Raw genomic sequence first — 12630 nt, 5'->3', positions numbered from 1 at the left:
ATGGCCAGGCTCAGCCTGCTGGCCCCAGCTCTGCCCCTCCAGGAAGCCACTCCCTTCTCTCAACTTGCCAACCCACTTTGCCTCCACTGAGTCCTGAGCCAGAGAGGCCCCATCCCCCTGTCTTTAAAGAGTAAAGAGGGAAGATACTGAACTTGATTACATCCAGCACTGCAGAGAGTGTGATGCGCTTAATGAGCCATATAAACGCCTGGATTACTGGAACTGGTAGGGGAGAGGGACAGAGAGGGCATACAATGCCAGAAAGGATGGGGGTGGGGGCTGCAGAGAGAAAAACAGATTTCTCACATTTTATCTGTGAAATTGTAGTGACACAAATTAGTTTCATTAAGAGTTAAGTATCAGGAATAGGGACAACTGATAGGAATCTTGTCATTGCAAATGAAAATGGCAAAATATTCCAGTTAAGGCAACATCTGGGCTCTGGATTTTTTCCTCAGGCAATGCCTCAGCCCCCCTCAGAGCAGCCAGGACTCCAGCTTACCTCAGTGGCCCCTGGAAGCCATGAGGACAAATCTATATTTTCTTTTGCTAATGGCCATTCCTCCAGAATAAATATACATATCAGGTTGGCTCTTCAAACTGGATTTTCTACAACTACAGGCAGCACCAGCCAATGACTCTCAGCCTCCACCCTTTGATGATTGCCCCATCCACTGCACACCCCACTGGTACCTGTAGGCAGAGCCTCAGAGCCCCTGCTCACCCCACACCAACACCCTCCTGCCTCTACCAGCCTTCTCCACTGCTTTATTAGGGTGTGCTAAGAAGCACACCTTGCCCCCACGTGCCTCCAGAGGAGATCTGGGGAATGGGCATGAGGAGTCTGGGGATTGTCTTTAGTGTGCCCTCTGTGTACCATCCTACATCTTCTTTGGCCTTTTCCTCCAGACCTCTGACAGGGAGATTCCTTGTTCCCTTCTCCACCTCTTCCAGCACCATCACACCTCAGTCTTCCATGTTCTCCCTCCTAAACCCAGCTGAATCTCAGCTCCAGACTTCCTGTTGATCCCCAGCACCCACTCCTGGCTTCTGTGATACACCTGGGTAGTGTGTTTCTTACCTTTCTGGATTGCTATGCTCCTGGACCCTCCTCCACCTGCCCCATGAGTCTGTCCAGGGAGCGTATCATCACAGTGGGAGGAGAAGGGATCTTCTATGTCTTCAGACAACTTACAAAGTAATATCGTAGCCTTCACTGCACTTGCTTTGGGTGCTTCAAAAATGCAGATTCATGGGTCTTGCCACAGACTCATTTTATCAAAGTCTCCAGGGAAGGTCCTGAGAATGTGCTTTTAAAGCAAGCACTCCAAGGGAATCTTTTGCACACTGAAGACTGATGGTCTCTGACAATAGCCTGATAACTACGAAATTTGTATCTTTATAACTTTCCTTAATTCTGAGCTACAAACCACTCTCCGTACTTGTATGCACCATGGGAATCACAAATTCAATCTTTCCAGACATGCCTCTCACTCAATTGTATACCTTGTCTTCTCACCTACACACTTTCACTAGAATCTGTCTGGTGGTTCTGACTTCTTCCTCTCCCTTATGCTTACACCTGGTACCAACTTGCAAGTGGGCCATGGCTCTTCTTCTGGACTGTGGGCTCACCATTCCATTCTCACTTACACTGGGGTGTTTGCCTTCCCTGAAGAGTCATGCTATTCTCTTACCAATTCCTGCGTGTTTGGTGAGCCCTTTGCCACTGTGGGGCCAAGTGACATTTCCAAAACTTAAACTGCACCTGTTTATGTCCTGATGAAAATTGCCTATAAGGAAAGAATGGCCTTGGGGTTTGTTCTTGCTCTAGGATCCACCTACCCTTATACTTCACGCTCTCCTACTTCCTTGTATGCACCCATCATGCTAGACCACCTGTGTCAGAATGCCGATCCTATTACATATATAAGACTTGGACCATGCTTCTTCATCTCTTCTCATCCATCAATCCATTTGGATTGAGTTACAAAGAGGAACAAAGTCCACAACTCCATACAAACAAGTAAATAGACAGTTACAGTAGAATAATAGAATATACTAAATGAAAAGGCTACTAACTATTGAGTGTCAGCCAGACATGTATTAAAGAGCTAAGAACACTTTGAGGTAGGTACTGTTATTATTCTCATTTCAAAGAAGAAGAGAACAGAGCTCAGAGAATTCAGGTGATTGGACCAAATTCTCACAGACAGGAATTCTACCACAGGAGGAAGTAGAAAGACCAGATTTTGCATCCAGGTCTGTCTGATCTTAATCTCATGTTTCTTTCTAATCTATACATATATTATGTCTTCCAGGATGCTTGCCCTCTTCTCTGATAAAACTGCACTTCTCCTTTAAGATTGTACTCAATGTTACCCCATTCATAAAATGTTTCTGAGCCCCATTGAAGAATCACTTTTCTCTTGGGATTTCAGAGTAGCTTACACTTAGGCTTATATCTTGTGTGTATTTTTTTCTGCACTTACAGGATGCAGCACTGTATCTTGGAATGTTCTTTCCCCAGTAAACATTTGTCAAATTAACAAAACTTCCAGTCAAGGGGGGGAACCAATGGTAGTCTGTATACAGTGTGAAACTCAAATAGCCAAAGAAAAGCCTAATACACAAAAGGACTTGTGGTCTTCTCCTTCCAGGGAAGTCAAATTATTATTTCTCTGACACTCTCCCCTTGCATTCCAGCTTCCATATATCCTATTTGGAATTTAGGTATCCCTCCCAACCCTGGGTCTTCTTTCTGAGAGAGACTCTATTAAACATTGCAATTCACCATTTAGGAAGATGTTCATCAAGTGACTTCTTCTTGCAAAGACATCTAAAGCTGTACATATTTGTCCATTTCCTGTTGATAATAATGTATATGATTTTTATTTTTCAAATCCACAATTTAAATCCAGGTGGGAGGGAATGAGTCAGAGAGAAATACCAATTGCTTTTGGCTGATGACAGCAGTGTAATCATTTGTATTTTCCCCAACCTGCAAAATGTCAACATATTAGAAAAAAAATGCAGACATTTCACATTTCATTCCTGATGAGGTTCCTTGTTGTTCCCTCACACCCCACCCTCCTCTATCTGAATCATTGACATCTGGCTATTAGCCTAAGCATTTAGAACATAACACTGAGTATTCAGGGTGTGCTGATGTCAGCACACACACAAGAGCTTGTGGTTCAGCTTAGACCAAAGTCTTGTCTCTTTCAAGCTTGTGATGAGCTGACAGATTGGAATTAACTTCTGATATTAACTTCTTCAGCTCTTGTCTTTGTGGTAAATACAAAACAGGGAATACTAAAGAGAACAAAACAAAGATAGCTGCCTTTTTTGGCCTCTTTATCCACAAGTCTTCACTCTGTAAAGCCCAGTTAATCTTCCTTGTAAAACAACATAGTGCCATGTTTTCCACTGTAATTAAAGACAATGGAGGAAAAGTTCTCTTTGAAGGGGAATGAGGTGCCTTCATCAGCCAGCACTGCTGAAAATAGGTTCCTGTTTCACCAACAAGTGTAACACATGCATCCTCTAATTAGATTTCCTTGCTCCTCTTTTAATCACCAAGAACATCATTATCCTTTTGGTTCCTCATTAGGAAGGTCACCTAGTTCATATTCATACTTATAAAACCCATCCAAATTTCAGAACAAAACTGTATCTTCTTAGACTTCAGATACTTCATTGATCTCATTGTGCTATCACCAAGTTCAACTTGCCTGTGGGTTTTTTTTCTTTCTTTTCTTTTTTAATGTGATCACCCTACCACCTGCTATTTTAGTAGAATTACAGAGATACACTGTAATGTTGCTGAAGAACCATGCCATATTTTCATGGCAATCATGGAAAGGAAAAAAAAATAACAGTGACACCTTTCAATACCTTTATTGCCAATTTTAAGCTTCAAAATCTCTTGCAAGGCAAGATCTCATCAGTAAGCTTAAATATATTTGAGGGGAGCTTTGTGCTGAGTTTGGGTACTTTGATTTTCAAAACCTGCTCCTCCAGAGGGTTATCATCCACCGCTTGAATGCAGCAGCAATGTCTTTCTTCCAGAGCAGCTAGCTAGGCCTGTAGTCTGATTCTAGGTGAAGCCCTCAACCAAATTTGCTTTTTAAAAATCTAATATTTAATATTGAAAAGTTAACCACCTTCTCAAAAGTGGACTTTATTTTATTTATTTGTTTGTTTGTCTATTTCTTTATATCCTTCTCTGCTGAGGTTCACATCTGGCCATAAAATCTTCCCTCTGGCCCAGAGGGCACATGTCAATTGACCTCCATGCCATTTACCATTTCTTGAATTTATCTCTTGTTCATTTCCGTGCTCTGTCTCTTCTTTCTATATTCTGAAGACTAAAGAAGTTTTGTCTGCATATCTAGCCCCAAGGTATTTTGTAGTTGTCATTGTTGTCATTCATAGTTTGGTTTGTGGCTTTGCATTATCATTAAAGCTTTTATTTTAACAACAGTTAGTATTGAAAGGGTGGAGAAAGGACTGGATCAGGGGAAAGGGCAAAAATTGACGTTCTCACTTCCAATTTATGCCTGAAAAATATTTAATTAAACCTGATATTTGTATTAACCATTCTAATTGAACTGAGTCATTGTTAACCATAAAAATGATTCCTTAAATGTGCCAGTTGCCCAGAGGGCGTTGGGCCTCTAAATACACTTGCTTCCCTAGGAAGCTTTAATCTATTATTTGTAGCCACTTCAGGTCTTTTAAGGAGAGACCAGGTCACTTGCTTGCTCACCGTAGCCAAATTTGCTTTCAGCTGGTGTTTGACAGTTATCCTTGACAACCTAGGATTCCACAAGGTCTCTTTATTTGAAGCAGGATCCCCATAAAAGATCCTATTTTAAGGATCAGCAGTTACTGTCCTGGTTTTAATTCACCTCATATTTATTCATCCTTTACTTCAGTGATCTTATACATCATCTTTATTTTTTTTTAGAGTACGTAATTTATTTATTTAAATTCAAGTAGTTAACATACATTGTAATATTGGTTTCAGGAGTAGAACCCAGTGATTCATCACTTACATATAATACCCAGTGCTCATCCCAACAAGTGCCCTCCTTAGTATACATCACTCATTTATCCCATCCCCCAATGCAATATCTCTCCAGCAACCCTCAGTTTGTTTTCTGTATTTTAGAGTCTCTTATGGTTTGTCTCTCTCTGCTTTAATATGATTTTTCCTTCCCTTCCCTATGTTCATCTGTTTTGTTTCTTAAACTCCACATAGAAGTGAAATCATATAATATTTTTCTTTCTCTGACTTATTTCGCTTAGCATAATACACCCTAGTTTCATCTACCTTGTTACAAATGACAAGATTTAATTTTTTGATAGCTGAGTAATATTCCATATATATTATATTCCATATATATACATATATGTATATGTATGTATATGCATAATATATATATATATATATACACAAAACCACTCTTCTCCATTCTATACATTAAAAAAAAAATGTTTTAGAGAAGTTGATTTTCTTGTCCAAAGTCATCCTGCTAGTGAGTACCAGCGTCAGAATTCAAATTCTGTTCTCTCTGACTATTGAATTAAATTCTCTTAATACTCCAACAGGAAGGGTATTATTGAGATGAAAGCAATTTTGGTTATTTGTTCCAAATGACTTTCTACTCAGAATCTGGGAGGATTTAAAAATTTTCCTTCCTTCCTTCGTTTCTTCCTTCTTTCCTTTTTTCCCCTTCCTTCTTTCTTTCCCTTTTTCAATTGTTTGTTGACTGATTTAGACTGGGAGAAAGGATATTCCAGGTCCTATTAAAGTATAAGCTTTGTCAAAGCACAGACTGTCTGCTTTTCTCTCTGAAAACAGAGACTGGCTCACATCAGCCTCCAACCAATACTTGCTGAGTGAATGGCAGTGGCTTTCTGAGGCTAGTGTGGGGTCCCTTACTCTTGCAAGGCTGATCCTTTGCCTTTGGACCATGCATGGAACTTGGCTTTGGACTTCTCCTATCATTCTGCTCTATGTCCCATATCTTTCCATGGTCCTCATGGTCAATGGCCTCTCTCAGCAACAGACCCCCAACTCAGGATCTCACCTCCTCTCTTTGTCACCAGCAAAACCACATCTCAGGTTTAACATACTTGGGAAAAATTGAAATGAGCCAATATTAGCCTCAACTAAGGAGTGGAAGGTAGCAGGTGTGGAGGCGCCATAGTGGTGGTTACCATGATCACATGACTGGCTTGTACCAGGCACTATGCTAACCAGTCTGACTTTTTAATTATTCTGTAAATTCAGTATTATTACCTCTATATTCAATAAGAAAAGTGAAAACTACCTTGTCTGAGATCATATAGCTGGCATGCCACAGAGTCAGGATTTAAACCCAAATTGGTCTGATTCCAAAGTTTCCAGGATTGGTTGCACTTTTATAGTGGTCATTGCCTTTATCCCAAAGGATATTTAAGGCTGCAAAGATGAGACAGCAAAGCCAAGGGGTATAGATGCATCTAAATCCTTTCTTAAATTTCATAGAAGATTTCTATTTTACCTGTGCATCCAGGGATTCTGTTCCTTAGACATTTGGTCCCATCTTTCTTTCAAACCTTTGTCCTTTATCCAAATGTATTTCAGGGTTAGTTTTTTGTAGTAGAACACATAATTGAAAATCTACCTCATGTTTCCAAATTCTGGATTCTAAGTTTGAGATAAGAACTAACTTTCTCCCTATTTCCACCAAGAAGAGGTGGGGGGAGGCAGATGAAGAGGAGGAGAAAGAGGAGGAGGAAGTGAAAAGGAGGAGGAGGAAGTGGAGGAGGAGGAAGAGGAGGAGGGGAGGAGCAGGAAAGCACCATTTGAATTCCTGACCATGTTTATTGAAATTAATACTAGTATTACTTTGGATGCCAAGTATTTGGAGAAGTCCATGTAGTTGTTGTTACCTGAAAAAAACAAGTATAGGAAAACCATAGTCAGCTTGACATCTGAAGATGTGTGTTCAAGCTTTAGTACTACCACTGCTAGGCTCAGGTGAACTGTTCCTCCAGTAACATGCCCTTCCCTTAACAGATTCATTGAGCTAACATTTGCAAAAGCCTCCTACCAGCCTAAGGGACCAAACATAAGTCCTGAGTGATCATGGAATCACACCAATTAGCTAAACAGTGGTAATCTATATTAAAGCACAAAGAAGCACATCACTAATCAGGTGAGTGGCCTCTGCAAGAGGAAACCCTAAGGGAGACACCCAAACCAAATGCTTTCTTCATTAATAGTAAAATCAGGGTTACTGTAATGATGATATTAAAAAAAAAAAAAAACAGCTCATAGCTGATGGCTTTTATTTCACGTTCCTCGAACCTAGAGAGTGGTACACAGATGTGAGCCTCTGTTCCTGCTCTGAACAAGGTACAAGAGCCCTCCTATATGTCCCTCTACTGACATTTGGTCCAGCTACCAAAACTTTTTTTTTAATTTTTTTTTTTAACGTTTATTTATTTTTGAGACAGAGAGAGACAGAGCATGAACGGGGGAGGGTCACAGAGAGAGGGAGACAAAGAATCTGAAACAGGCTCCAGGCTCTGAGCTGTCAGCACAGAGCCCGACGCGGGGCTCGAACCCACGGACCGTGAGATCATGACCTGAGCCAAAGTCGACGCTTAACCGACCAAGCCACCCAGGCGCCCCTAACTACCAAATCTTAAATGTGTGCAGGATCCATGAGGAAAGAGATGCTAATTTTAATCTCCGTTGTAGTGGATTAGATTAACTCATTGGCCAGACTAGCTCAGCCACTCCTCATAGATTGATTGGCCAAAGGCAGTTTGGCGTTAAATTACCATATTGTCTGATATATAAAGCAAGGCTTATCACACCTGCTGAAGAGTAAAGCTCCTTGGAGCTGCATAGAAAATGTGGCCACAGAAAAGGAAGCCCTGGGGTCCAGGAATGTTTGGTGCCCTCTTGCTGTTTTAGGAGATGACATGCTGAGGTGCAAAAAGCCACAGTGGTAATGGAACCAAGGCCAGAGAGGGGATGCCGGTCAGCTAGGGAGCAGCAGAGTCATACAGAGAAATTAGGTCCTCAGATTCCTCACCAGTTGTACTTACCAATTCATATGGCTGTGGTCCTCAGAAAACATGCACAAAGGGTCATTTTCCACAGAAAGGAAGTCGAGTGGAAACAATCAAGGGTACAGGCTCTACAGAAAGAGTGACTCAATTCTAATCCAGCTTTATGTGTATAAGTTGTGTGACCATAGTGAGGTACTTAACTGTTCTGTTCTTTAGTTTCTCCATTTATAAAATGGACATGCCAGTAGTCCATAACTCATAGCCTTTTGTGAAGATTAAATGAGTTAATATGTGTGTAGCATTTAGAATCCTGCTTGCAACTTAGAGAACACAATGCAAATGCATGTTACCATCATCATCCTAAGCAAGCTGAGCAGTCTCTATGTCTGCTAAGTCACACTCACAGTTTGGCTTCCACTCTACGGAACACTCAACTGAAATTTAACTGTGGCTATAAACCCTCTGCCTGATCAGTAATGAACATCTTACTGCAACTGCCACACACCACCAGAAACATTCATTTCTCTTTATGATTCTGCCTCCTTCTCTCTCTGTACCTCACCCTTCATGCTTTGCCTTCCTCATATACTGTTTTTCTTTCCTGCTTTGTTTTAGCTATACCCCACCTTGTGCTGGTAGCATGGCATCTACAGAAATGCTTAAGTCCACTGGTAGAACTTGGAATAAAGTGATTCCTACACTAAAGATCTCTGTCTCTTTAGGGTGGAGCTTATTAATCTTTCAATTGTTTCTTAAGTTAATATCAGCATCATGAATTAGACAAAGATACACACAGACACATAGTTTAATGCATGTCCTCTCCATATATAACATTATTATTATAATAAATATTATGTTAAATATATAAATAACATATAAATATATAAATAACATTATAAATATTATTATAAAATATATTTGATAGATACTCTTAAGGAGACATGTATATCTTACAAATCTATATTGCTCATTTTCTTATAAACTCATTTAAAAAATGTAAGTCTTTCATTTTTTGAAGAACACAATATAGATAATTGCTTTGGGCTCCATCTTGGGCATTTTTCAACTCCATACATTCTGTAGGCCAGTATGGCTCCTTAGGATATATGTCTTGACTGATGGAGCCTCCAGAGTCAGGCTACTTTTCATAAATATGTATGGAGCCTTCCTGGAGATGATAGCACTGGGCTTGTGACTGGATCCTGCCCTTTTTTGTGAATGCTCTATAAAAAAAGTGTGCAGCAATATGAACCAGACTCTCAAGCTAGCAAGTAAATGTGAATTTTTAGTCAATAGGAGAACTGTGTACATTGTAAATCAGAGGAAGGAAATATATCCATGTGAAAATCCGTGGACTGGGAACAGTTACATGCTCATTGCTAAAGTGAGGGGCCTGTACTTCCCAAAGCAAAAGGTTAGCATCAGTCCCATCCTAGGCAAGGCAGGGATCCACAGCATCATGCTGTCTTGAGACTCTGTACCAACTGTGCTTCTTAAAGTAATCATGTCTATTTCCAATAAGCCAATTTGCTTCTAAAAGGATCAGGGAAGTCCTGTCTTGAGAAGGTAAAAAAAAAAAAAGCCATGCTTGTCTTGTCTGCAGCTCCCTTTCTTTGCCACTGGCTCTACAGGAATACCTCTTGATGGCTTCTTACCCCTGTCTTATACTCGATTCCAAGTTCCCTGGAATCCTCTCTGCCTGCAAGCTACTGGTGTCTTGCTTATGACTGCAGTTTCTTATGCTTTGCAAATAAAGGTGATGGAGGAATACAAAGGTGAATTAGATGCTGATCCATGTGCCCTGGGTCCTTGAAACAGACTAGGACAATCCCATTTCATGTGGTTTGTTTTCTCAAAGGTAGCAGATTAAGTGAAAGGACCAACACTTGTGACTCAATGGTCTTGTTTTACAGTGGAGCATGGATGACTCACTAGGGGCATTTAAAAGAGCCAAAGAGGCCAGAAGAAAGGGCAAAGGGAGAACTCCATCAGGCCACACCATTAGGTGGCAATGTGGACAGAATACAGAGTCTTTGTGGCCTTTGGAGAGGCACTGCTACTGCTGGGATAAACCCAATCATAGTCTCTAAAACTCTAGAGTGTAACAATCCATTCTTCCTCAGCTACCTCAGGAGGAGCTTCCACAATACCTAAGTCATACAGGATAAAAAGTTGGCCACACCAACACATAGACTCCTGTTGCTCACAAAATGTTCCCATTCCTGTATCCTCCTTTCCTCTACCTGCTTCTCTCCACTGTGGACCGTCTCCCTCCCCTGTTTTGCTGCTCCCATCCCTGTCTGTTCTGGACACCTTTTCCACAGTTAGAGGTGCTGCTTATGGAGCAGCAGTCAAATCCTGCCATGCCACTTAGCTCTGTCTGCTACTCTAAATTTTCAGCCAATAGGCCTAATGACTGCCATTGCCTCCTTCTATCCCTTTTATTTTTTAAACCCCAGTCTTTGAGAGCAGGCTGTAGTGGTGGGTATGTGAGCGATTTGCCCCTTTGAGTTTCTAAATATTCCCAGTGGGTGCTTTCCATTTTTCCAGATTTCAAGGGATCAATGGTGGGAGGTGGGAGATGGGGGAATGCTCACAGAGAAGCATGTTTGTATATCTGCTTGTCAGGGAATAAGTATGGTATCCTTCAAGTGCATGCTAATGGGTCTGTCTCTCTTTCCCCTACACAGGGCCTGGAGCAGTCATTGATGGTGTAAACTCGGCCTCTAGAGCACTGGCTTGTCTCTGGCTATCAGGGACTCTCTTTGCCCACTTCCTCATCAAGTTTTGATAAGAAATCATAGGTCCTCTGAGCAACGCCTGCTTCTCCATATAACAGACTTTAATCTACACTGCGGAGGGCAAACAAGTTTGGGCTTCTTTTTGTTTGTTTTTGTTCTTCTTGTTTTTTTGGGGGGAGGGTTGGTTTATTTGAGTTTTTCTCCAGTTTGAATGAGTGGGGTTGGGGGATGGGTGGGCAGGATTCTACCATGTGTAGGGTAATCATTCATTGGTGTGTCCAAAAATGGAATCTATCCCTGCTACCTGGGCCCTTTCCTTTCCTCTGCTCCTCTCCCCATCATCATCACTACGAACCTCTCCTCCCCCAACACACCAAACCATAAGCTCCATTTGGGCAAAAACGTGCCTCATGATAAACACCCTGAAGACACAACTTGACTTACAATGTAGTGCACAGCAAGAGTTATATCCAAGTGTCCTATTATCTGTGTCTTTTAAGCTTTGGGCCATTTTCTTTATTATAATGTACATATCCCTCCCTCCATGTTTACTATTATCTAATTACATTGGGGTTCACATCCTTTCTTTCTGGGAAGGTCTGAATACACCCATATCCATATATGTGTATATATGGATATATACACATATATATGTGGATATATACACATATATGGATATTCTTGTCACCTTCTCTAGCCACTCTGTCCTATTCACTTGCTCTATTACTATGTGGGTTAGAGGTTTGGGGTTATTCACACAACCTAAAAGTAAAAGTTTAGAAGTCACTTGACCAAAAAAGAGGGGAAGCATTTTGACGACAGTACTTCTTTTTTAAAAATGCTGTCTAACTCATAAAACAAAATGATCTATGGATGACTGATTATTTAGGGCTTATCAAGCTATCACAAGAATCATATGGTTATCCATCTACTTGACTGTGTGACTTATCTCTCCCTCCAATTATCTACCCACCCATCTTTCTCTGTAGCAATCTATTTACTCTATTTATCAATCTATCAATGTAATTATCTAACACTTCTCTATATTTCTTCCCTACTACTCACTATCAATTCATCACCATATTAATTTCTAATCATATTGTGTCTATTTCACTATATTCATTTCTCCTCTACCTTCAGCAGACACTGGCATCTTCAAAATTACCTATCAACTTTCATATGAAAGCCAATGGTCTCACAGGCTAACAGCATAGAAAAGCAATATGTCGTGGACTCTTTGGAAGGTGATATCCCATCTACCTTCCAAAGTAGATGCCATTAACAGATGGACCAAAGTAGCAATCTAAGGATCAGTCACTCACCATTCCTGGAGTACTGTGTTTCCAAAAGCATCTTCTTGGGAAGCAGATCAGCCCTGGAAAGGCCTTGATCAGTGCCATGTTTTGTTTTGTTGTTGTTGTTGTTGTTTTCCTTTCATATTTGAAGGATCAAGATGCCAAACTTCATGTTTCCCTCGGCCTTCCAAGAAAGTGTGTGTCAGAAACCTATGGGATTTACTCCATGGCTGGCTTTTCTTAATAGCAAGAACAGAAGAGAGGAAACACATATCTGTCTCTGCAGTGAAGAGAGAAGTCTACCTGTCTGAGTGCAATGAATTCAGCTATTGTCTCCTCCCTCTTCCAATTTTGGTTTAATCTGTTTGAAAACTATCCAGTAAAAAGCTGATGAAAACCAATTACATGGCGGGTGTGTTGACAACTCTGGTATTTGTTTCAGGAAGCTCTTCTGAGCTGAGGGCACTTGAGCAACTGACTTAATTTCCAAGCACTTGATTAACACAACACTGCAAACA

At 40.8% G+C, this 12630-nt stretch overlaps 1 protein-coding gene across 2 annotated transcripts in view; it reads left to right on the top strand.

The window, feature by feature from the left end:
- Positions 1-10867, top strand: part of OPCML (opioid binding protein/cell adhesion molecule like) — a 499188-nt gene extending 488321 nt beyond the window's left edge. For both annotated transcript variants that reach the window (XM_042906219.1, XM_042906218.1), the window contains exon 7: positions 10767-10867. In XM_042906219.1, the coding sequence (XP_042762153.1) occupies positions 10767-10867 (101 nt within the window). The remainder of the gene's footprint in view (positions 1-10766) is intronic.
- The last annotated feature ends 1763 nt before the right edge of the window (positions 10868-12630 follow it).

The sequence above is a fragment of the Panthera leo genome, chromosome D1 (assembly GCF_018350215.1).
Source record: "Panthera leo isolate Ple1 chromosome D1, P.leo_Ple1_pat1.1, whole genome shotgun sequence".
Taxonomy (NCBI): domain Eukaryota; kingdom Metazoa; phylum Chordata; class Mammalia; order Carnivora; family Felidae; genus Panthera; species Panthera leo.
The sequence above is the reverse complement of the archived record's forward strand: the minus strand, read 5'-3'. Positions and strand labels throughout refer to the sequence as shown.